The 27285-nt window shown below is 35.4% G+C and overlaps 1 protein-coding gene across 1 annotated transcript; it reads left to right on the top strand.

Annotated features, from left to right (window-relative positions):
* Positions 1-6: 6 nt before the first annotated feature.
* Positions 7-27190, top strand: LOC128213469 (centromere-associated protein E-like). The gene is made up of 30 exons (XM_052919193.1): positions 7-144; positions 1802-1905; positions 2610-2699; positions 3220-3338; positions 3782-3892; positions 4157-4241; positions 4727-4794; positions 5000-5056; positions 6510-6640; positions 6877-7009; positions 7315-7434; positions 7720-7872; positions 8549-8606; positions 9162-9285; positions 9564-9668; positions 11807-11930; positions 15635-18287; positions 18505-18599; positions 19293-19460; positions 19744-21417; positions 21539-21634; positions 21932-21991; positions 22261-22353; positions 22891-23077; positions 23446-23545; positions 23849-23943; positions 24326-24489; positions 24907-25097; positions 25521-25576; positions 26706-27190. The coding sequence occupies exons 1-30, from the start codon at positions 92-94 to the stop codon at positions 26852-26854; spliced, it is 7416 nt and encodes a 2471-aa protein (XP_052775153.1). The 5' UTR covers positions 7-91; the 3' UTR covers positions 26855-27190.
* Positions 27191-27285: the final 95 nt, after the last annotated feature.

Below are 27285 nucleotides of genomic sequence, written 5' to 3'. Positions count from 1 at the left end.
AAGACGGAAGTTTTCAGTGGAAAGTTTAAAAATGAAAAATAAACAAACAAAATAAATTTGTTGTAGGCTGTCCTGATAAACAAATTTTAAAATGTCATCAGACAATATTAAAGTGGCCATTCGTGTGCGAAATTTAATTCAAAAGTAAGTGATATTTGGATGCGCAATATTTCAATTAAAAATACAATAAGAACTGATGTCCTAAGGCTAAGTCCACAATATTTCGGACGAAATTGATCGTAAAGTTGAAATTTGTTTGATATTTATGTAAATAATCCCAACTAATGTGAGACAAATCAGCACCTTACCAAATCATCCTACTGCCAAGTTTGCCCGATACATTTCGGCCCCTTACTTCAGTGGTTGAAATTAATACAGTACAAGCCCGCAAATTCTGAATTTTATATAGCAGGGCTTGTTCGAAATTTGATGCCAAGCTATAGTATATGAATTCGGGGTTGTTCATCCAAAAGTCTAATTTCAATGATTGTATCTTATTTTTAAGAGACATTTCATTCCCTTACTTTTGTTGTGAACATACAGCTGTACTGCTTAACATAGACATCCTCAGCCGAGTGCCCGTCTATCACTGGGTGTTTCGCCCCTTACTTTGTAGTCCTGTAGTTTGTGTGGGCTTAAACCAGCTGCCTGGTTACCTCAGTTGGTTATATTCCATATAAACAGCCACTTCAGAGTCTTTGACTATTTTTGTGTTGGCGACTCTACGCGTCAATATCCCACTTGTTGTTTTCCTAGCCAAGAATGACACATCCCAGCACTAAGTATATTGAGCGGAAAGATAATGGGCACCTGCTAGATAGTTAAAAAATGGCGATGCCTTGTTGACAGATCGATCTGAATTTGTGTTTCATAAAACACTTAAGTGTAATAAGAGAAAGGTATTGGCTAAAAATAATGTATGTTTAACTTTTGTGTTTATATTTATTAATGCGGTGTTAAATATTGTTGAGTTACAGTTGAAGAATATATTTTACATTGATTTAAATCAGTGGACTTGTGGCGTTTAGGGAACAAATTGAATATCCAAATGTTAAAAAAGTTCCCTATACGCGCATTATTGTGGCTAAGTTGGTTAGAGCTACGTGCTAGTGTTCCGACGGTCGTGTGTTCGAGCCCTACACCGGGCCCACTTTTCATTCAAGGTTTACTTTACTGATGGCAGCGGTGGGATGGCAGGAGTGCCTCCAGCGGCCTAAAAGGTTAACTTGGGGAGGAGTGTAGTGTGTGTGGGCTAGAACCAGCCGCCTGGTTAGCTAAGTTGGTTAGAGCTCTGTGCTAGTGTTCCAATGGTCGTGGGTTCGAGCCCCACAAGGGGGTCACTTTTCCTCCATGAATCCAAAAATATCCATGTTTGATACAACTATATATATTCTATTCACTGTTATAAAACGTTTTACTGTTCATCAATATGATAAACAGCCCTGTTTGCCTGTTCTTGATGCCTGAATACTGATACTGGACTGGGGATTATTTGTTTTGGTGAGATTCTAAGAAGGGCCCTCTTGTTTTAATGCCCGTTTTGGCTCTCTGTTTTATGTGTTGTCTATGGCAGCATTGTGCGAAAGCTTGGCCATAAAACATTCAAGGTTTTCATATGAAATTTCGTACACATATTGCCAGAGACAATACCTGCATGGACAGCAAAGCAAGAACTCAAGTCTTTTGCTGAATAGAAATGGAGTTATTCCCCTTCTTGGCGTTTGCTCTGGGATGCTCTTGTTTGTAAAATTGTTACCCAGTTATGCTGTTGTAAACACTATATCATTTTCACTTATTTCAGAGAGCTGTCGACTGGCCTGAAGTCCCATTGGACAGTACGGGACAACATCATTGTGTGTAACGAATCAGATAGTAATGGCCGGAAACCTTCGCCATACACTTTTGGTATGACTGAGTAAATATAATAAGGAATTAGATCAAATAACCTACCCATTGTACTAGCAGGCTCTTTCAACTATTACTTTACAGTTAATAATATGTCAGCATACACACTAACACAGGTGGTTTACAAGTTAAGTTATTTGATATTTTGTTGGTAAGTCTGTAACTGTAGGCAGAGTATTTTTAAGCCCATCTTGTTTCCTCAAAGTCAATTAATAGAGTTAAATGTGCACCCTTTACAACCCAAGTCAGGGCTTCCATTAAAGGAAGTTTGGAAGTATATTACTCCCTAGAAATGGGTTTAAACTTCCAAAATTGATTCCTTGGAAGTACAAAACCTTCCATAATGTTGAAGAAAAACTTCCAAAGTAGAACGCTTGGAAGTTAAAGATATCAAAACCTTGTGTCAATACATTTATTACTTTTATGGTCTCAATTTTAATCAGTCTTTAAGTAAAACGAATAATTATAATATAAGTCTGAATTTGGCATGTAAAGTTGCAAAATATATTTGAATATTCTAGTTGGAAAAAAGTGGAAAAAGATAATGTATTCAGGAGACTTAAACTTCCACATTTCAGTGGAAAAACTTTCATAATTGTTGAAGAGGAAGTTTATACTTCCAGATTCAAATTCTTAATGGAAGCCCTACCAAGTTTTACAATTCAAGCAAAACATTAATAATAGCATTTTTTTTTGTTTTACAGATCGGGTGTTTGATGAATCAACTGTCACCTGTGACATCTTCGATGAAGTCTGCAAACCTATTGTGGACTCTGCATTGGCAGGATTTAATGGTGAGCACTGTGTAACATATTAAAGACAATACCAGGACTAGAAGGTGTAGCTCCGGGATTTCCCTAACACAGTAAAACTGGCTCCCTTACTTGATTTTCATGATGCGGTCTAAGAACTCCCATTAAATGGTTTTAGTACTTGCTATACATCACTTGCACACCCAATATAAACTTTCATTGAGTGAAAACCATATATTGGAAGCACATATGATGACCAGAGACCCCTTATTTGTCTAGATGAGGTTCACAGGTTCCTTGCTGGAAAGGTCTTAAAGGGAAAATCCTGGTAGCTGCTGATTTTATAGTTCAAAGTTATTATTTTGGATTTTTTTATTCTTAATTCTTAAAAATTTGGAACAGCAGATTTCATATGCAAGGTCTGTCGGTCAGCCCTTCAGTGATATTAATTTTACAGTTTGTGGACATGTATACTTTAATAATCCTAATGATTTAGATGTAATGAACATAATTTAATAGGATATTTTTTATTAAATTCTTATCTTGATGTTTATACTTTCAGGCACAATATTTGCATATGGCCAAAGTTCTTCTGGCAAGACGTTTACAATGTCGGGCACGAGGGTGCAGCTGGGTATTATCTCTCTTGCTGTAGAAGAGATCTTCTCTTCCATCAATAATGTAAGTTTTGTCATGTTTCAAGCTTGCATTGTTCAACCTCAACCTTTTTTGCTTATGATTTGAAAATCATATAATCTGACAGATGGAATTTTGACAGGCCTTTTGCGGGCTCATCTTTGTAAATAGACTTCATTTGAGGGTATACCTTGAACACCTCCAGCTATTGGTGTTTGAGACCTTCATTCTCCATCGATAAAGTAAAAACGAAAAAAACCTTCAGCTTGTCTAAAACAAAATTTAATAATATATTCTATATATGCCAGCCTGACTCTTTTCATGGCACATTCAGTATGAGATTTGTGATCTAATTACAGATTGTAAGAGCGAACAAGTCAAACAGTTCAGTTTCATTAGAAAAAACATCTTGGCAAAGAAATTTTAAAATATTGTTATTATTATAAAATATTCAAGATGTATTTAACTTCATGCTTTTGCTTTATCAGATTCCAGACCGTGAGTTTCTTATCCGTGTGGGTTACATGGAGATCTACAATGAGAAAGTCTCTGATCTGCTCAGCGACTCAGACCAGAACCTTAAACTGCAGGAAGATGTGGTAGGAATTGGATTTTTTTTTGCATTGACATGTACATACAGCATATTTAAAAACCTTTACATTTATTGTTGCTAAAAATATCTACAAAGCTTATTTTGCATGTTCATCATTAAAAAAGATGTTAGACCTTTACTGGAAATTACTGCATATGTTTATAATTTGAGGCTTGTCTGGACAGCACAATCATTACACATTGTATCTTACTTCTCCATTTTCAAATTAAGTTTCAACTTGCACCTGATGATGTGTTTTCCCGTATTTCAGAACCACAACATTCAGATTGTGGGCCTGAGTGAAGTGATGGTTAAAGACACACAGTCTGTCAACGACACTATCACCAAAGGAAACAGTGAGTAACTTTTGGGGCTGTCTTGTCTACATTTACCATTGTTACAGTCTGTCAATGACTCTATCTGCAGTGGAGTCAGTGAGCTGACTTGTTACTGAATGTCTACATTAAATATGTTACAATCTGTCAATGACTCCATCACCAAGCGTAACAGAGTAACTTCATATGTTTAGTCTATATTAACCTTTATTACAATCTGTCAATGACTCTATCACCAAGTGAAACATTTAGTCAGTTTCGGGGCTGTCTTGTGTACACTATCAGATGTTAGACCTCCATGCATCTACCTGTATCAGTCTGACTGCCAATTAAGTCACTAATTATCATCTCAAATGTTGAACAATCCTTTAATCGTGATGTTACAAATGGACTATTGTGATTTCTTCTCATTTATAATTTTACTTTGTGATTACATTTTTTGCATTAAATGTAAATCTTTATTATGTTCAAATGTTATGCGATGATGTTATGTGCTTTCATTGTAGAAAAGCGTCACACTGCTGAGACTAAGCAGAATGACAGGAGTAGCCGCTCCCATTGTATCCTCAGATTTGTGAGTAATCATTTTGATTAGCTGTTGAACAGGTACCAATACCAATATTTCGCCTTTGTAAATAAGCTAATTTCTGAGGTATTATTGTATCTTAACCTTAAATATTGTGATCGTAAGCTCCAAGGTAACCTTTAACTGACCTATATCTGATTACTCACCAGCACATTTTCTGAAAATGTTTGATACTGAATAATACTGATTTCAGGTGATAGAGAGTCGCCAAGTCGGCCACGAGGATGAAGCAGTTAATGTCTCCAATCTTGTATGTGTAAAAATCCACCTGTTATTATTTGCTTGTCTGTGTTGTTGTTTTTCAAGTAAAAAGTTGACATGTTATATAAGCTTCAGTGTGACATTGACAATTACACCGGTGTTAACTCTGTCTTTAATAGTTGATTAGTAATGCCTTTTTACAACTGAAAACACAAAAGATCAGATTTTGCATCCCTTTGTTCCTGTTAAAATATAACTGTATAATCTTTATGTTTAAGTTTATCTATAATAGTAATTATAAAATTAAAAAATCAGAAAGCTTACATACCATAACTATTTCTTATTATTCCCCGCCTTGAAAAGGCGAGGGGATATAGTAATGGTAGGCGCGATCCCGTGTGTGTGCGTCCGTCCGGCCCACATTCATTTCTTTGCATCTCCTCTTACGTTTTTCATGCGATTTCTACCAAACTTTCACAGATTGATGATCATAAAGTCGAGCAGCAAATATTGTCGGGCTTTCCTGATTTGACCATTTTTGAAAGAGTTATTGCCCTTTGCTTATTTTACATTTAAAATTGGTTTCTTCACAACTCCTCTTAGGTTTTTCATGTGATTTCTACCAAACTTTCACAGATTGATGATCATAAAGTGAAGCGGCGCATATTGTTGGGCTTTCCTGCTTTGACCATTTTTGAAAGAGTTATTGCCCTTTGCTTATTTTACATTTAAAATTGGTTTCTTCGCAACTCCTCTTACATTTTTCATGCGATTTCTACCAAACTTTCACAGATTGATTATCATAAAGTGAAGCAGCGCATATTGTCGGGCTTTCCCGATTCGACTATTTTTGAAAGAGTTATTGCCCTTTGCTTATTTTACATTTAAAATTGGTTTCTTTGTAACTGCTCTTACGTTTTTCATGTGATTTCTACCAAACTTTCACAGATTGATGATCATAAAGTGAAGCAGCGCATATTGTCGGGCTTTCCTGATTTGACCAATTTTGAAAGAGTTATTGCCCTTTGCTTATTTTACATTTAAAATTGGTTTCTTCACAACTCCTCTTACGTTTTTCATGCGATTTCTACCAAACTTTCACAGATTGATTATCATAAAGTGGAGCAGCGCATTTTGTCGGGCTTTCCCGATTCGACTGGTTTCTTCACAACTCCACTTACGTTTATGACTATAAAGTGATGCAGCGCATATTGTCAGGCTTTTGCAATTTGACCTTATTTGAAATAGTTATTGCCCTTTCTTAATTTTACGCATTTCTTATGTTCCTGAGAAACTACCCTTACCATTGATTGGCTTTCGTTACAAAAAATGTCCCATGAGGCGGGGGATATAGCTGTCTGTGACTGCTCTTGTTTCAACAGCTCTCAGTATCATTTTGATTATGACATCATAATGATTAATTCTTGAATAACAAAGTCTTAATAGAATCTGGTTTACTAACAGTGTTGAGGAAAAAATTTAAGCATGTTGTTGTTTTTCAGTACTTTGTGGATCTTGCTGGTTCAGAGAAGGCGGGTGATAATTCAGGGGACCGATTCCGAGAGGGCTGTGCTATTAATAGATCTCTCTTCACCCTTGGAAATGTCATCAGGAAACTAAGTGGTGATGCCAAGTATGTGTTTTTCCATTAGCATACTGTCAGGTTTCTCTGCTGTGTCATTTAATTTGTCTTATTCCAACAATGAAGCCAGGGATGTCAATATCCATTAATACTGATGCGGGCCAAAGCTGTGTTCACTAATTTTTGAGCCAAATACATTTTCAAAATTCTGCTGAAATCTTTAAAACATAAAAAGAAATAATGATTAAACTTTTTGAAATGCTTATCACTGTTATACTTTCTTTCAGCCTACAGCATGTGACTTTTCGAGACTCCAAGTTGACACGGATCCTACAGAATGCCCTTGGTGGGAACAGTAAGACTGCCATCATCTGTACCATTACACCTGCCCACATTGAAGAATCTGACAGCACTCTCAAGGTCTGTGGAAATAAAACAATATGTAACAACAATATCAAAATAATGGATTTCTTGTGTTTTTTAAAGGTAATTGATGAATGCTCTAATACTTGTGTAGTACATGTAAGTATGATTGATACATGTTTAAAATAATTGTTTTTCTTGATTGTGTTAAAATAGTGCCAATAAAATAATATAACATAATGAGAACCCATTTAATTAACAATGTTCAAATGTATGATACAATTCTGGAGTAAAAAATATGCTGATTGCTAGTGTCTGACTCGAGTTGTGAGCACTTTAAAATAGGCATTTTATCTTTTCAGTTTGCATCTCGAGCCAAGAACATTGTTAACAAGACTCATGTGAATGAGGTGATGAGTGATGAGGCGATGCTGAAGAAAATGAGACGCCAGATCCAGAACCTACAGGCACATATCAGCAAGGTGGAGTAGTTTAAGTGATTACACACTGTGTGAAACTTATCACACCCGTTAATTCAATCTCAGGAAATATGAGTGGTACTGCTATCATTCCCCAAATTTATTGAAAGTAAGTTTTTAGTTTTGGGAAAGCTTAGTCATTTTTGAGGTCTGTTTTATTTATTCAGAAAATTTAGGACTGCAAATAATTATCGGCAAGATGTTGGGTGTTCATATGAACCCTATATATGTTTTTGGTAAATTCAGAAAGAATGGACATTCTTATATCCCTTTTACTTTCCCCGCCAGATGAATGACGTTGATGTTCACCTGGAGAAGGTGGAGCTGGAGAAACAGCTTGCGGAGAAGGAGGAATACCATCGCCAGCAGACGGAGATTATCTCTAAGCTGCAGAACATGATTGTCACCGCTGGCTCCAACACCCCCAATGATAACAAACCTGTATGTTTATATATATGGTCAGAGTACTGTACAGTGTATTGAGTATCTCCTACTGTGTCTGAATATGCACCAGTGAAGGCAAAGGGTAATGTTGGTAAAACAACACGTAATCTGACTTGGGCAGTTGCACAATATGCTATGACTGTAGGTATAGCTATGGATGAGATAGAATTGGACATAAATTTTCAGCATTTAAGTGCTTTTGATAAGGTCATTATTGTAATCTAAATCAATATGTCATTTCTGGTCAACAGTTAAGCTGTTCACATGTTTTGTTTAGTTTAAGTATTACATGTTTCATGAAGATACATTGAAACAACACATGTTATACATATATCGTTGTAAATCTATTACAACATCTTGTAAGGATTGAGTTTAACATATTTAGAGCCAATTGTTTAAAACTTAGTTAAAGTTAACAACGTTGCTTATGTCTTCAATGTTTACTTTCATATGTTAAGAATTCTGGAAGTTTCATGAACAAATTATTGATTTCAAGCACTTTATACAAAACTTTAAACTTCACATCAAAAGATAGTTCTCCTTTAAAACTTAACAACAATGCTGTTAAAATGTTTGTTAATTTTAACAAAGTTCAGAGCAATCAGCCCAACGTGTTAGCTCTTACCATAAATTTAAGAAGTCTTAATATAATTTTGCATTGACCTTGTTGCAGGCACGTAAAACCAGGAGGGAAACTTGGTGTCCAGGGAAGGCAAAGAGAGAATTTGGAAGTAAGATAACTTTGCCTCATTTTCCAAAGCTTTTTTTTGCACATTTCAATAAATTAAGCAATAAGTTACATAACACTTATAGTTACCCTGACCCATAATACAGTGTGTTTTTTAATCGATTGAACCTTAAAGTTTACTTACTGGTAGTTAGATTAAAGCAAGTGCTTTACACCTGTGGGAAGCTTTTTTTGTTAATATAATGTAAGGATTGACCACATGTCTTCTTGCATTTATTAACGCAGAAGGGCACGCGAGCAAATTCCTTTAGGTGCACTTTCGCTTCTTGGTCATATGCTTGCTTGCCCTATTGCTTTCAATTCATACAGCATAACACAAGAAAAAATGTGATCAAAAAAATATTCATTAGGATTAAAAATTGAGTATTTGTTCTTAAACAAATGTAACTGACAGCATACGTTTTGTCACATTTATATCATTGGTAAAATGATGTCGCGCAAATCCAATCGTAGCGTAATATTGAAAAAACAAGAACATCATAACTCTTGTGTGTTATACAATATAAATGTCAAGTTTAATATGTGCGAATGTTTCCAGTGCCACAGTTCTCTCCCCTGGGTGCGAGCGATTACAAGAAGCGTAAGATTGTCCCACTGCCCTCTGACCTACAGAACAGCGTGTTTGAAGAGGAGGATTCTCTTCAACTTCTCGATAACATGGCGTGAGTTAGCCTTGTTTTTTTTATAAACTGTCAATGTATAGAATTTAAGCCTTTTCATATTTCTTAAATCTTTGTTGTGAGTTTTGTTACACATAACAATTTACGGGTGTCAACAGTTCATCAAGCTTTATGTAGCTTAAATAGAATGCTCTCTTTCTATCAGGATGGGGTGATACAGTTTGCTTTCTAAATATATGAACTTTTTATCATCATTAAAATAAGGAACTTCTCTTTCTTCATTTCCCATTTGCAATAATAATTATTTCTTTGTTACCCAGAATGTCTGGTGGTGACAGCCTGCAGGAGAACCTCTGGCAGGCTGCCAATGGGGTAGCAGATGACACCATACAGACAAACCCAGTTACCAAGGAGCTCTTCAAACTGTAGGTTTGAATTGGCCATAATTTGATATAGTATTTGTATGAAAGCTGTTATTTTATTGTGATAAAGATATACTATTTATGTTAAGATACTTCTGAAACTATGGTTTAGTTGGTAGTTGACAGATTAATATTTGTTTTGGTTGGTTGCTTGTAAGACTTGTGCATTAATCTCCAGTCACACAGAGCTAACGACTAACTGGCAAAGAATTTGGGGTGACCAATACCCATAAAATGTTATGTAAATTAAGTAGTTAAATGGTTGGCCATTGGTCATGTGACCAGTGGGTGCATGTCGTCTGACCATCAACAACCACCACTATGACCATTGGCAACTGATAGGTGACTGATTAGCGACTACAAGAGGACATGCAAAGACTGGTTACTGAGGATTATTGTATGGCTGTCATCAACCCGTTCTCCATCATTTTTAGGACAGACCGACCAAACTCTTATTAAGCTATTGAAGGAGAAATATACAGCTGAGACATCTCCAATTTCTGCAATAAAAAGAGGATGATGCTGCTGCATCAGTTGTTCTTTTCTGTGTTTTTGCAGGGCATCAGACATTCACTGTTAGGAAAGGGCCTTTTGCCCCTGTCTTTACCTTTCTATGAACTTGACATGATCTGCACTCTGCTGACTGTTGTGTATATATATTTTTGTGTTCAGTTGCTGTCAGACCAAAATCTGGAACGTGACCACAAAGAACCAGTCAGTAAACCGTCAGAGAGCAGTGCAAACCAAATCAAAACCTTTTCACAAACACCTTGGTGGGCAATAAGTCTTACTTGCAGCATCAAAGATCTCCATGTGACTTAATTGATCTTAAACCAGTGGCTGAATAATGACAACATGTCAAAGACCTGTAAAAGACATTAAAACATCAACATTAAAAGGTCTTACAGCATCCACTGGTCGCTTGAGGCCATGAGTAGGTTGTAGGCTATGTGTGAATGGGGTTTTAGTGATTAGAGCCAGCAACCACTGGTGGCTTGAGGTCATGAGTCAGTTGTAGGCTATGTGTGGATGGAGTTTTAGTAATTAAAGCCAGCAACGACTGGTCGCTTGAGGTCACGAGTCAGTAGTAGGCTATGTGTAGATGGGGTTTTAGTGATTAGAGCCAGAAACGACTGGTCAATTGAGGTCATGAATTTGTAGTAAGCTATGTGTGGATGGGGTTTTAGTGATAAGAGCCAGAAACCACTGGTCAATTGAGGTCATGAATTTGTAGTAGGCTATGTGTGGATGGGGTTTTAGTGATTAGAGCCAGAAACGACTGGTCAATTGAGGTCATGAATTTGTAGTAGGCTATGTGTAGATGGGGTTTTAGTGATTAAAGCCAGAAACCACTGGTCAATTGAGGTCATGAATTTGTAGTAGGCTATGTGTAGATGGGGTTTTAGTGATTAGAGCCAGAAACCACTGGTCAATTGAGGTCATGAATTTGTAGTAGGCTATGTGTGGATGGGGTTTTAGTGATTAGAGCCAGAAACCACTGGTCAATTGAGGTCATGAATTTGTAGTAGGCTATGTGTGGATGGGGTTTTAGTGATTAGAGCCAGAAACCACTGGTCAATTGAGGTCATGAATTAGTAGTAGGCTATGTGTGGATGGGGTTTTAGTGATTAGAGCCAGAAACCACTGGTCAATTGAGGTCATGAATTAGTATTAGGCTATGTGTAGATGGGGTTTTAGTGATTAGAGCCAGAAACCACTGGTCAATTGAGGTCATGAATTTGTAGTAGGCTATGTGTAGATGGGGTTTTAGTGATTAGAGCCAGAAACCACTGGTCAATTGAGGTCATGAATTAGTAGTAGGCTATGTGTGGATGGGGTTTTTGTGATTAGAGCCAGAAACCACTGGTCAATTGAGGTCATGAATTTGTAGTAGGCTATGTGTGGATGGGGTTTTAGTGATTAGAGCCAGAAACCACTGGTCAATTGAGGTCATGAATTTGTAGTAGGCTATGTGTGGATGGGGTTTTAGTGATTATTAAGAGTTAAGTCTGCAGAACAATAAAAAGGAATACCATAATTGATTAAATGTCAACAGATAAAATATACTAACAGCATTCCATGAGGAATTACGTTTTGTGTTATAATTCTGTGTTATAGATCATGTCACATTTATGTTGTAGGCAAGATGAGCATGAATTGTTACTTGAGGAACTGCAGAGAAAGCAGCAGGATATGGCTGAGCTTCAAGAATTCACTGAGCTGGAAAGAGGCTGCCTTGAGGACACTATTACACAGCTAAAACTGGTAATTATAGCACACCCCAACTTATAAACAAGTGATTTGGGTCTATCTTATTGGCCTTAAGAGTGTTTAATATTTGTACATGTCGTCCCATTGGTGCAAAAAGGTACCAAGCGACATTTTCATACTTTCGAGTAAATTGAGTTTAAAGGTTTGGCGGTTCCTGAAAACGATTTTGCGACTTTGAATCTTTTATCACTTATCTCAAATGGTTTATTTAAATTGTTCCTTGAATTGCAAATCAATACATTGGATAATTAAGGTTAATTAGTTAATTTTGTATCATGGTACCTTCTTGCATAAGGTGATTAGGTAAAACAAATAATGTGAAAATTTATATATTTTTATATTTTAGGCATAAATGTCAAACACAAAACATAAGAAATGTTCATTGATCTTTAATATTGCAACATTTGGTACAATATGTCAAATATAAGTGATTATATTTATAGTATTATAGTATAGTAAACGTTATAATAATACATTTATGGTGCAAAAATTTGAACAATATTACAAAGAACAAGGCTATGTATCATGATTTTTAATTCCAGTTCAGTGTAAATGTACTAACGTTTATCATAATTATTACACATGTAAACAGTTCTGCTTGCACACTGATTATATGTATGCACAAGATAGTGTTCACTGTTTTCCGCACAGAAATTATACATGATTTTACTACAAAAGGAAAGCATTTTCCAGTATAAAAAATGAATCTGTTCATTTTGCAATACTTAGCTTATTCCACATCAATATCTTCATCGTCTGATGACTGGCACAACATCTATGTTTGTTATGCTGACATTAAGTGAGAGGTGATGAAACGATCTCCTTTGTGCAAAGGCCAACATTTCCGTCTACCTTGGTATGGTTGGTATAGCTATTTCTAGAAATGAGTCCATTTCAAACGAATAGTTCACAAATGTAATTCTGGGTGAGGATTTTCTTACCTAATCAATTTGACATGTAGCCACTTTCTGCGCATACAAGAGGTTGACAATTTTAAGTTTGGACAGTATTTTTCACAAATTTATTGTACTCTACCACATGGTTGTATTTGATTGAAACCACAACATACAGGTTTGTCTTTTGTGTAATCCATTGCGACGAACACACACAGACGTTCTTATGCTGTTTCTATAGTTGAGTGAACAGAATCACATTCCATTTGAGATTGTCCTGACACAAGGAACTTGTGACAAAGGGGTTTGAGTTGTGGTACTTGTAGGTGTGAACTGAAAGGATGACGTTACATACTGGTTTCTGTTTTGTCAGAGATGTACACAATCTCTTGCACATAACCTTTTTAACAAACTTACAAAGTGTTTTTATGAGACATGTAGCTACCTCGGAGGAGCCTCGATTGCACTGGGTCTTGTTTCAAAGGTGACAAAATACTTGTTTATTTCACAACGAATAAATGGTCAAATGGTCACATAGTTTTATACAGTAGTTTAGCTCACTGACATATGAAAAGATAGTTGTAAGGACTGCCTTGTGAGTCCAACGTTTGAACGTAAACACTACTGAAAGCTTTTGCTCTCTCTCTCTCTTTGACATTTCCGTCTCTTCTGTTTCATTTACTTTATTTAACTGAAGTTCTTTGGTCAAGTTTTCATTAGTACTACCATCTGCTTGCTACCTTCTATATAATTCACACACGAAACATTGGTCCTGTTTTGGCTTGTAGAAACGATGATTGTAAGATTGTTCTTAACATTTTGATTTTACTGGTGAACTGTGGTACCCTATGGGCTTGTTCAGTGAATAGAATGTTCACTGGTTTGCAATATAATGTTACACTGGTTTTTACTTCTTTCTGATATATCATCAGTTATAAATTCATTTTATCTTTCTTTTGGTGCTCTGAAAAAGCAGTTTCCATCTCCACAGACGTTAGCTCGCTTATGTTCATTGCTGACAAGAAAGTTATCCAGTTGTGATGTGTGACTGTCGTACAATAGTTTGCATTGTATGTAACATTATACTTATACTCTTTGCTCTTTCCAAGTGGCTCTAATAGTTAATTTTATTGTCTGTTTGCATCTCTTATTTTGTGAGAGTGTTATATTGTTCATTAGTTTTTGATGGACATCTCTCTGTGTTCTTTCCCGCTTCTTTTATTTGAGTCTTCATTTGCTAGATCTTGATATGTTTCGGAATTTTCTTCCATAAATTTTCTCGCTAAAACCTCTGTTTTCCATTTATTGTTTCCTAATACAGTCTCATTTTCTGTATCAGTGGAAGTAAAATGATCCTTGCTTGGTTTGTAAGTTTCATCCAGATCAATGTCATTGTAACCTTCTTCACTTGGATCTATTCATTTTAATTTGACGGGTTACCTCAGTCCTTCACACCTTTGTATATCTGTTAATGAAAAATCATCTTCAGAATTGGAACTCTGTATAGCAGGCTCGTCATGAATAGTTCTGTTTGATGCTATAGTATCTCCACATATTGAATTTTGTGTAATTTCACTTTAATCAGCTATTGGCGTTGCAAAGTAGATGTCCTCATCTTACCATGTAATCTTACTGAAACATAATTTTGTTATAACTACCTTACTAAATTTATAAAACATATTTAGATGTATATTACGCTTAATACACATTCCATAATACATATCGCAATGCAAAATTAGAACGGATAAATCCAAAATACCATTACTTTACAGACTAATAATACATTCAGAAACAATACTTACATATGTTATGGTATCCATATCTCCCTTCTTAATCTTCTGTTCTTATGAACAAATTACACTTCTCGAATGTGAAGTCAACAACATCTGGTGTTTCTTATCCCACACAAAGTGACAATAACTTACCGGACACTTGTTACCTGATATCACAGTTATCAGTGTTAATTAGTAGAAAATTGTGTATTGCTATCAATACATAAAGGTACCATATAAACATCTATTATATTGTAAAATGTTAACATTTTAGTCTTAAAAATTTATGCAAAAAAGAACCATATGCCACTTGGTCACTTATTGCACACTTTGTAAATTTATTTAAAGTTAAAATCATTTTATGCAAGAAGGTACCACAAGTCATATGGCTCCCTTTTACATCCCAATATGTATCTAATGCTTTAGAATCATCTCATGCAATAAGGTACCACATGCCATAAGGCTCCTTTTTGCATAAAAAAATATATATAATGTGTTAAAATATTTCAATGCAGAAAGGTACCATGTGTCTTATAGCACCTTCTTGCATACACCAGATGGCATATGGTACCTTTTCCACCAATCAAAAGCACCAATTTCACTACCTTTAGTACCAAATTGCACGAACTCATATCTCAGTCAATATTCAATATTCAGGGGAGATTTTTTTAGACAAGGTAGAAAAAAGTTATTTCTAAATTAAAATAGTGAAAGGTCAATTTTGATCAAAATGTTGTTTGGTACCTTTTTGCACCAATGGAACGATGTACTTCGTTGATTATTTGAAGCTAATATATAAGAGAACATTTAGACTAGTTTCGATAGCTAGAGTAATTGAAATCATTAGTAAAATGAAAATTGGGACTAGGATAATTATGTTGCTTTGTATTCAATCATTTTACTAGATTGATAACATTTTGTCTATATAATCATAATATAGACATGGAACCTTCAATTTTTACCTGTTGGTCAGCAAATTTACAGCAATTTATTTGATTAAAAAAAATAATTGATTATTTCAACCATTGCTCAGGACCTTGACCTGAAGAATTCAGAGTTGAAAAAGACGCATGCCTTGCTGGACCAGAACACGGCACAGATGTCAAATGTGACCTGGCTTGAGGAAGAGTTGATGAAATCACAGAAGGAACGCAACACCCTCCGACAGAAAATGGAGGCCGTAAACCGACAACTGTCTTTAGTTGAAGACGGAACAGGACTCTCCAAGAAGGTTCATGAACTTGCTTCATCGGAGGCAAAGGTTTCTGATCTCAACTCTGAGCTGGACATTCAGAAATCCAAGTATGAGTTTCACATTGACCAGCTGAAGAAGAAACTGGAGCAGTATACTCTTATGTTGGAGGAGAAAGGTGTAAATCCTGAGGAATTAAAGATCAGGAATGTGGATGAAGAATTAGGTAGTACTTGTGTGAAAAGAATAGGAAGTATCAGTGAAACTGATGATGATAAACAGTTAAAGGAGAAATATGAACATGAGGTTACTGATCTGAGAAATGAAATAGATATGCTAATGATCAATTTAGAAAAGGAGAAAAATGTTGCTAATGAGTTACAGAAACAGTTTGATGTAGAGTTTGATGAAATGAAAGCACAGCATAAGAAAGATCAAGAAGAAATAAGGGAAGAAATTGAAATATATCAACACTTGCTGCAGGAGGAAAAATCCAAATATGCAGAGAACATGGAAAAATTGAAAAATGAACTAAATGCTTACAAAGATAACATCTCTGATACAGAAAAAGAAAGTGACAAGAATTTGGAAATTGATGAAGCTGTTAACACAATCAGAAAAGAGTATGAAATGAAAATTGAAGAACTTCAGGCAACTGTCAGTTCTAGAATTTCAGCTGAAGAACTAGACAAAGTCAAAGAAGAATATGAAGATAAGTTGCAGGGGATTAAAAATGAGTTACAAGAAAATGAAAGGGTAAAAGAACAGAAGGGTGAACTTGAAAGAATTCCAACACCTATAGATGATAAAGAACAAGTATCAACAGAAAGGGAGCAAGAAATAGAACAAATGAAAATAGAGTTAGAAGCAAAAATTGAAGAACTTCAGATATCTTTGGGGAATGAAAAACAAGGGCTGACTGAAAAGGAACAAGAAATTGAACAGATGAGGAAAGAATTTGAAGCAAGAATTGAAGAACTTCATACGTCTTTGGAGAGTAAAGAACAAGTGTCAAATAAAAGTGAAGCTGCATTAAAGGCTAAATTTGAGTCTGAATTAAATGAATTAAAGGCCAGCTATGTAAACACTCAGAGAATATGTTCTGTGGCTGACATGCAGTGTCAGACTGACAAATTCAGGCATGTTAGTTTTAACCTAGCATCTGAGCTTGACGAACTGAAGAGACAGATTAAAGAATTAACAGAAGAAAGAGATGCTTACATGGCACTACTGGATGAGAGTGCACAGGGAGGTAACTCAGACAGTGTTTCAGAGGAGTTGTTGAAAAAGATTGTACAAAAAGATGAAGATTTAACTCAAATGAAGGTTAAATATGAGTCAAGAATAAAGGAATTAGAAGAAAATCTGTTTGACTTGACAATGCACAGTAAAGTAAATGTTAAGGAATCAGCTGAAGTAGAAAGTGAAACAAATCTGCAGGCAGAGTTACTTAGAGGAGAGATTGCAGCCTTGAAAGATGGTCATAAAAAAGAATTGGAGAAAATAAAGGAAGATCTAAATCTTGAACATGAAAATCGCCTGAAGGAAGAAACGAAAAAGTTAGAGAGTTTATTAGAATCTGTGGATGAGAGGAGAGTTGACCATGAAGAACATAACAACATGAAATCGGAGTATCAGGTTCAAATTCAAGACTTGAATGAAGAGATAAAAATTTATAGGGATCTTCTGGAGGAAGGAAAACAGAAAAGAGAGGCTGCCAAAAATAATGGTCAAAATGATGCAACTGCTAATAATGACAATAATGAAGCTAAATTTGTGACTGAAATTGAAAGACTTGAGGAAGAAGCAAGAAAGTATGAGGCTTTGTTTGAAGCAGAAAAGGCTAAACATGTAGATGAGGTAAATTCAGATATTTCTTCTGAGTTGAATGAACTGAAAGAGTCACATGCAAGAGAAATAGAGATGTTGAAAACTGAATTCCAGAAATTTGCTGAACAACACTTTGATGGTGAACAAGAAATCAAGAGAGTATATGAAGAAGAAATAATCGTACTGAGGAAGGAAATAGAAGATTTGAGTAATAAACTTGAATCGATTCAAGAGTCCAAAGAAGCAGCTGAGGGGGCATCCGATGGAGTAACAAAAATTAGAGAAGAGTTTGATGCTGCTAAAGAAAGATATGAAAATGAAATTGAGCATTTGAAAAATAAGCTGGAATCTGTAAATAAACATACACCTGATATGGCTAGTGATCTGCAAACAGAAATGTTGAGAGCTGAAATATCGGATCTCAAAGCAAAGCATACAGAACAAATAGAGGAATTAACTGGAAATCTTAAAGCATTAACAAAGGAGTTAGAAACTACAAAAGATGCGCCAACTGGAGGGGAGGATTTGCAGACTGAGCTGTTAAGAACAGAACTTACTGAAATGAAAGAGAGGCATTCTGATGAAGTGGAGGACTTGAGGAGACAGCTGGAGGACAGAAATAACACCACTGGGGTGAAGAGCTTCTCGCTTGAAGAGAGCATGAGTAAGTTGTGTAATGTTTCCATTCGTAGTTGCATATGTATAACCTGTGTTTAATAATTGTTCATATTTTGCTTTATAAATACTTAAGGTACTTAATGCAGAGCGATTAAATATTAATTATATACATGTTTAAGAGAAAGATTAAAAAAGTATCTTTGTTATAAAAGTTTGAAGATGAAAAGGGTTTACCAGTGAAATCGTGGTATTTTTAAAATTAGGTTGCACCGACCTGGACCAGTCTATACGTGATTTGCGTGAAAAGAACAAGCAGCTAGAAACCAGTCAGATTGAAGAGAGAGACAACAGCAAAAAAGTGAGTACCGGTAAACTAATTGTCAGGGCTGTTTTTAGTAACAGCAAAGATAAAGAGTGGTACTCACCTATTCCTTTAATATATGTTTTCTGGAGGTTTATATATTGATCTTACAGTAAGACTGTTTTAACAGTGATATAACATTTGGATACCAGACACTGTTTTATAAATTGGACCCGTTTTTCTATTTAAATCATACGTCAGCACGAACACAGCTGGGACATAAAAATCAATTACATTATTTTCGAAATGAAGTGAATATAACAATATATTTAGCGAGCTTTTCAGATTAAATTCTATTTGATGTCATTTGAAATTAGTTTATATATATATATATATATTTACAATACAAATAAAAATTGTTTGTTTCTGTGAGATATTGATTATATTTCATCTCTTACACTGCTGGTGAAGATATGCCTTTTGGTACTCATTTGATAATCAATATCTAAATCTTACTGAAACAAACAATAATCCTCCATTTATTTTCATTATGGGCAGTTGCCTACATACTAACACCATTCTAAATGAACATGCAAATTCAAGACAGTTACCATTAGGTAATCTCCACCAAGGAATTCTGAAAGTTTAAGAATCTGTGAGAGGTAAATTATGTTTTTTTGAAAGACATTAGTTAAAAACTTTATAGTTAATTATATGTAAGATGTGGTAATATTCTGTCCTCCCCTTCAGCAAATGGCTCTGTATGAGAGCACAATAGAGGAGCTCCATGTGGATTTGTCAGCCATGCGCAGCCAACTGGAGCAACTATTCTCGGACATGCAGGTGCTTCAGGACGCCAACACACGACTCAAACATGAGAAACTGAACCTCATTAACATGCGTGAACAGCTGGAAAATGTGAGTATTTGCATTTGGGAGAACAGGAATAGATATTTAGGAATTATTGTTGGCTTGGAAACGTTATAAGCATTTTGGTAGTTCTCAAGTATGTAATGTTTATAAAAAGAAAGTGTGTGCCTCTGTTATTTTTTTTAAATTGAAATACATGGAGCTATACATTGCATGTTTGTAATTAACAAAAATAGGGATATGGTTATGATGGTGTTTCTTATTTCCATGAAAATGGAGTGTAAAAATGTAAATGTTAATAAATGTCAACCATTTGACCTGCCTTTTTCAGGCTTCTACTAAGCATGAAGAACTCATAATAGAACTGAAGGCTGAAATTCAACATCTCAATGAAGAAAAATATAATCTCAGAACAAGAATAAATTCTTTAGAAGAAAATAAGAAAGACAAAGAAGAATCACAAGATAATTTGGAAAATGTAACTGGTGAACAAACACAAGAACTAAAAGAAAACATGCACAGAATTGAGGCTCAGTTGGCTGAAGTCATGGAAGAGAATGATTTGCTGCAAGAAAAGTTAAGAGATGCCAAGAACAATGTGGAAACTATGACAGAAAAAGTTGAAGAGGCAGAGACTTATGTGAAAGTCTTGGAAGAAAAGTTATCTGAAACAAAAATGAAAAGTGACATACCAGGCAGTAAAGAAGGCACTGAAGAAATTACAAAGGTAAAAGAACAGTTGAAGCAAGCATTTGCAGAGCTAGAAAGTGCGAAACAAGAGTTGAAGAGAAGCATGGACAATGAAAACAATCTTGAGTTTAAGTTGAGAGAAGGAAAGGAACATACAGAACAGCTTGAAGAAGAGTTACGTATGGCAGCGGAAAATAAAAACATTTTAGAAGAGAAGCTTAAAAGCAGTAAGGAAAGTCTTGCGGACATTAATGAACAACTTATGCAAGCAAATGATGAAATCATTGATCTTGGTGAACAGCTGTATAAAGTCAAAGAAAAGTTTGAAGAACTTCAGAAAGAACTGAGTGAATCAAGAGAACAAATGGAATTCTCAGAAAAGCAACTTTTGGATGCTAATTTGACCATTGATGCACTCAAAGAACAGCTTGCACATGCAAATGATAAAATAGAAGAAATGGAATTGACAGAAAGTCAATTCAGTGACAAGATTCTTAAGTTAGAGTCAGAAATTGTAGGTTGTGCGGAATATGAAGAAAAGATTGTTACACTGGAGACTGATCTAGACTTGTATAAAAGCAAAGTATCTGATTTAGAAGAAACATGCAAAGATTTAGAATTATTGACAGAGAGATTGAAAGGAGATTTAGAAATTGCCCAAAACACAGACATAGAATTGAAGGACGTTCAAACAAAGTACCAAGAAGCTATTGATAAACTAGAATCTGATTTGAAACTTTCAAACAATCAACTTAAGGACCTAGAAGAAGCACATAAGAGTGTAGAATGTGAACTTAAGGAGGCTAAGTGCGAAATAGAATCAAAATCCTTAGATGTACAAAGATCTGTAGAAGATGCAGAAACTCATAAACTTGCTTTTCAAGATATTTCACTGGAAAAAGAGGATGTTGCCAAAGAGCTGGAAGCAACAAGGCAACAGATAAAATTAATGAAGTCTGAAAATTCAAGAATTGAAACAGAGCTGGAAGATGCTAAAGCCAAAATATCATGTTTGACGGACAATATAGAAAAATTGACGCTTGAATCAAATTGCAGTGTAGCTTTGGAAGAAAAGATGGCACAACTGCAAGAGCAGGTTTTATGTACAGAGGAAGACAGAGTGAAGCTGGAAAAGAAAGTTGAAGAGTTAAATGTGATTCTAGAGGCTGGGCAGGAGAAGGTTCGTGAGTTGGAGGTGCAAAATGAGCAGCTAGAACATGACAAGGTGGACCTGACCGCCCAGGTGGAGATGGAGGGCGGGGAAATGAAGAACCAATTAGAGGAGATAAGAGCCAAACTCATAGAGACTGAACAGGTACAGACTTACATAATAGAATTGTTATAACATGTCTGTTCACTGAATAAAACAAAATTACTGTTAATGCATATGCAGCTGTTTTATTTACATGTAATTACCTAACATTCCCTTACTTCAGACAATAGAAAGCTTGGAGTCGGACAAGGTTGGTCTACAGGAGGACATCTTCCAGCTTGAGCAGGGGAGGGAACTCGTCCTCAAGTACCCCGTTGATGTAAGACTGGGGCACAATTGACCTTATTCATTTTACTGCATTGTGATAATGGTACAGCCCTATTGCGGTGCATTGCAATGTCTGTGTGATAATATCTCTAAAATTAAGTATACAGAGTCCATGTACAATTGTTCAAGGAAAAACAAGTTCTTGTGAGTAATGTTGTGAAAAAACATGCTTGATTTTATCTAGTGAACCTTAAACATAACTCATATTTGAATGGATATCTTAAGTTTATAGCTAGCTAATGAAAAATATGTGTATACCAAGTTAAACCAAAGTTAATTTTCATTTTAGCCTGTAAACTTCAGCTGGGAAAAGAAGTGGAGGGAGTTTGTCATTGTTGAGAAATTAAAGGTAAGTGAGGCCTAGTTTTGGTCATTCTAGTCATTAGTATGTGACCATATATTACATTTATTGGTGCAAGTGATGGTACTCCATTTATTGTGCTTTATATGTTTGTAATGTCATAATGCTCCTAGTCCATACTATTCAAGATTGGCGTTCAATTGCTCAAGAAAGGAGTGACAATTGGACAACATGCAAATCAGTTTTAATGGGACAAAAAAGAAGAAATGCTATTCACTTGATAGACCTATAAACAAAGAAATAATTATCTTTCGCAGAGAAAGGCTGTATACAAGGAGAACACAACACTAAAGCAGAGTCTTGAGGAGGCTGAAACACGCAGGAAAAATGCCTTCAAGGAAGCATTTGAGGTAAAATTGCCTGTCTGAACCTTGGCATATACTGTCGTGTAAATGACTGGTTAAAAGAAGCACTTTTGTAGCATTATTTCATCTACCAGTGATAGTACTGTATTATGCTTTGTGGGAAAGCTATCATATTTTGGTAGCACCCCTTTGACCATCATCATGTGCACAATTCTGCCTCTTAGAATTGAATGCTCATGATAACCAAAGATTTCCGTTGTTTTGTGTAAACACTTTTGATATATATGATTATAAAAACATAAAAAAGTAATAATATATGTGGCACTTGAAACCTGAGACTACTCCAATTCAACACATTTAAATCTCTCTCTTTTTGCCAAATTGATAGTATCTGTTCTTCACGGCCCGATACAATGTGTTCTTTTCAACATTAGTGCCCTATCCCTTTTCTACAGCACCCAGCCCTTTTAAAACCCTTGCCAAACCCCTAATTTGCTTTCCAATAGTTCTTTTTATAATCAGCTGCTATCTCATGTTAGGAAGTGCAAGTGTAATACATTCCCTAACTCATACAATCTGCAGGAGGCCCAGAAGCAGGTTAAGTCAGAGGAGTTGTACCAGAAGCTGAAGGCTGATCTTAAGTCAGTGAATGCAGAGGCGGACAAGCTGCACAGTGACCTTCAGGATGAACGAAAAGTCACCCAACAACTACGGGACGAACTAGAGAAAGGGACATCGGCAGGACAAGAACAAGGCATAGCAAAACAAGGTAAGGAGAAAATTCGTTCAAGATTTTCCTTTTAAATCTTGATGTAAAACTTCATGAAAATACAAGTAAACGGGTCAGCTTTTAGTTAAAAAGAACATAGAATTTAACCTGAGAGAGTTGAACTTTGCATTTATATAGCAATAAGGGCTTTGCAGAATGTGTATATGATATTCATTGTTTATGCTACAGTGTCAAAAATCACTGATATTACTTTGGAATGTTTATTGGAGAAGAGTTTTACCTCCAAACATACGCTTATACCCTAGAAGAGATACGCATGTATTATTTTACTACCCAAGAAGACATCCACATGTATTTTAATATGAAGATTAATATCTAGTACAAGTTGTAATGATATAATGTTCCAGACATGGACTTCATGACAGAGGACCATCCCTGCAAGTACAAGCTGCAGAGCTTCAGCGCCTCGGAGGAACTACGGAAGGCCTCTGAAGAGTTTGAAAAGAGGTAACTTGATTTACCATCAATTAGGACTGAAGACTGTGTCTTAAACTAGAGACTTTGAATGTAGAAATAAAGTGAGTAAAGAATCCGAGACATGTTAGAATAAATCTGACATTCATGCTCGGTGAAATTATATTTATGTCAAAACCAAATGTCTTCAATTTATTAGATAAAAGCTCTTGTAGCACACTTCAGTACTGACACACAAGTGAAATGATTGTCTTATAATCTCGCATGTAATAATGATATTATAATCATGAATGTAGCAATGATTTTATAATCTCGAATGTTTATGCCCATCTGTAGAGTCGTGCAGTACAAGGAGACAATAGACCAGTATGAGGCGAGGATTTCCCGCATGAAGAACGAGATGAGGAGGCTCCAGAACCTAGATAATACTTGTACGCGCTTTGTTTTGTCATAGAGTTATGATTTTACTTGTATGGACTTCATCTTGCCATACATAGGATTTCCTCGGTTTATTTGGGGGTTTTCAGTTTTTATCTTAATGTACACATATATTCAGGCAATAATTTGAACATTGCAAAATTATGTATAACAAAGGCAAATAAAATGTTTCGTAAGATTTATATTAAAATTTAATTTCTTCAGAATAACAGATAAATATACAAAATCATGCATTTCATAAAAAAATGGCTTAATAGAAAAATGTTTGCAAGATTATAAAGTACATGTATTAAAACCATTAAAATATTTTATTTTGGTATTTTTACAAATATTTGACACAGTATTGAATGATTGCCTCTTCTTTCTATTCTCCAGTTGATGTGAGGACACTGAAGCCACCCAGTTTTGAAGAGAATAATTCATTTAGAGCCGACACCTCAGAAAATCAATCTGGTATGGAGAGCAAGGCAGACACAAATCAGTCATCTTCCCTCACTGGCCAGCACAGTGCAAGTGGGGGAATCATGGACCACTTTAAGGTGAGAATGATTCATGACTTCATACTGTTTTATGTTTCATTCCTATGTCTTTCACTTTATCTCTAAGTTTGTAATTGAACAAATGTTTTCAGACATTAAATTGCTAATTAGGAATTAATTGAACAATGTAAAACAAAACAGTTTCCTAAATTTTAAATCAATAGTTAGTTGAATACTTCACAGTCATTCATCAGCAGTTGGAGAAAAGGAAATATCAATAATACTGGAGCTTATTCATATTTATAAGGCTATGTGAACATCTTGGGCACATCATGTTACATTAGGTCTTGGGCACATAATATATAAGGTATTGGGTATTTTACCTCAAAATGAGAGTGAGCCAACAAAATTGAAAAGGAATTGCCCTTTCTCTTGTCTAGACGTTCACATTGTAAACATTGATATATCATGCCCCAGGTGTGTCTGGTGGAGGCGGAGAACAAGCGACTGAAGCAGGAGGTGGAGCGCATGAAGAAACGTGTCGCCCACTGGGAGGAGTTTGACAAGGAGAACGTCTCTGTGGAAACACTACGGCAACTACGCCACATGGCTGACAAGGGCAAGAAACTGGAGGGCAAAAATGCCAGCCTTCAGGCCGAACTGAAAAAGTAAGCTCATATTGATCATACACTGTTAATGCAGTATTTGGTGCATTAATGCGACCTTAGATGTTGTTTTCCTAACTAGTTTTTTCTCATGGTCTCAGTTAATTATTATTCAGTGAAATATTTAGTACATATACTTACCAGTAATGTGTTTTTAAAATAATCTCAATGCTGCTTGTTGGATGTTGATTAACCATTTAATTTTCCAATTAAGGGATAATATTTATTCAAAAAAGATAGAACATAATTTTATAATCAAATGGATTACTTTGACCAGCTCTGACAAACATCTTCTAATAAGTGACCAGGCAGAGCAAGGCTACCATTGATGTCATGTTAATTAGTATGTCCATGGAGAATGGCATGGCATTGGTAATACTAACCTTAAATTTCATGTTTTTATAGTTGTTTCATATTACATTTCAGGCTGAAGGAGAAAAGTGGATCCCCGGCGAAAAACAGCACCTCAAAATACCTGAGAGGTAACGACAGTCATGTCCAGTAGATGACATTATCATTGGTCAATTAATTTTAGACTGAAAACAAACAATACATTAACATATAAAGAACTTTTGACACTATCTATATAAATGTGTCTATCATTATAGTGAAACAAAAAATAATCACATTCTTTTCATACATGAGTTCAATAAACTAAGTTGTCTGCATGTGATCTCGTGTGAAATTGTAGTCTTTCTTTAAAAAATGGAATAACATTTAAAAAATTTAGGTCACCCATTTAAAAACCATTCAACAAGATGTTCAAGGTCACCAGTTATGAGCCCCTATGGACTTTTTCAGTCATGAAAATAACTACCTAGTTGCATAAGCAGATTACTAGTTTTATGTTAAGTGTGGCTTTACACTGCTTGGCATCAGTGAAAATCAAAACACGTGGTTTAGACATAGTATGTTATACATGTAGAATTAATAGTTTTAGTGATGTTGTGTTACTTTTTAGACACTTTGATGATATAAATCATTCATTAAATGTAGTTGTGTGTTTCACTTCATAAACCTGTGTGTATTTATGAAAGGTTTAATGAATAATAAGGTTATTTCTTTAAAGCTATAACCCTTAACAGACATATAAAATATTCTATAGTATGTATTTAATTAATTGAATTTAAAGGTTCATGGATGCATAAAATTACAAATAAGAGGAAGTCGTAGCATGGGCATAAATAAAGGTTACTTTAACAAAAACATGCTTAAACAGAAACATTAAAAATAGGCATATTCATATAGATAGCATCCAATGTCCTTCTTGCATTTTAGTTTTTTTTAGAGAATTCTGTCATGATTGACAGAGCTCGTAAAACATTCAACAGTGAGGTTTTCCCCAAGACACCCATTTATGACATATGTCAGTTACAAAAAAAGGAGTATGCCATCCTGTGTGCCACATGAAGAGGAGATGAGGTCAATGAAGGACACTTGATATAGGGTTTTTTTTTAAGGCATGTTGCTATCATTTCTTGAAGACTATTTTTTCTGCTTGATGAATGAAGAAAATGGTTTATGTTGTTTACAATATATATGTTTTCCTTGACAACTGAACGATAAAGGTTGCAATAGTTTTAAAAAAACAATTTTTCTCCTACCTTTCAGACATGTTCCCTGTTGACTCCCCGTCCCAGACCAACTCCCTGCGAGAAACGCCCAGCCCCCGTAAGGCCCCGGGACCCAGATATCACGTGCCAGACCTTAACCCGAGCAAGAAGAAAACAGACGAGCCGGACAATTGTAAAGCCCAGTAAAGGGCACGTGGACCGAGGAGTGAAGACGAACCATTTGATGTCTTTTCGAAGCTTTTTGCTTCAGTGTGAAACGGATACTGACAAGTATCCACAACAAGAAGCCTCTTTAGTGTAACATTTGTGGATAAACAGGTAGTCTGGGCTTTTTTTTATTGGGTTATTATTCTATATACCTATGCGGTAACAGTTTTTATTATTTTATGATATAAGATGCATTGTGATCTTAAATCACAATATTTGTTTATAAATATTGCACATATTCTTTTCTTTTCTGATTTCTTGATTATTTAATATGATCGCTATGTACTATGTAGTGAATAAAATCACACATATGCAGCCTTGGTCTGTTTTTGATTTTCTTTTATTCATTAATATATTTCCGGTATATTGAAATAACTGCATCATGATTGCTTCGATAGTACCACACAAGC

This window comes from Mya arenaria, chromosome 13 (genome assembly GCF_026914265.1).
Source record: "Mya arenaria isolate MELC-2E11 chromosome 13, ASM2691426v1".
Taxonomy (NCBI): domain Eukaryota; kingdom Metazoa; phylum Mollusca; class Bivalvia; order Myida; family Myidae; genus Mya; species Mya arenaria.
The sequence above is the reverse complement of the archived record's forward strand: the minus strand, read 5'-3'. Positions and strand labels throughout refer to the sequence as shown.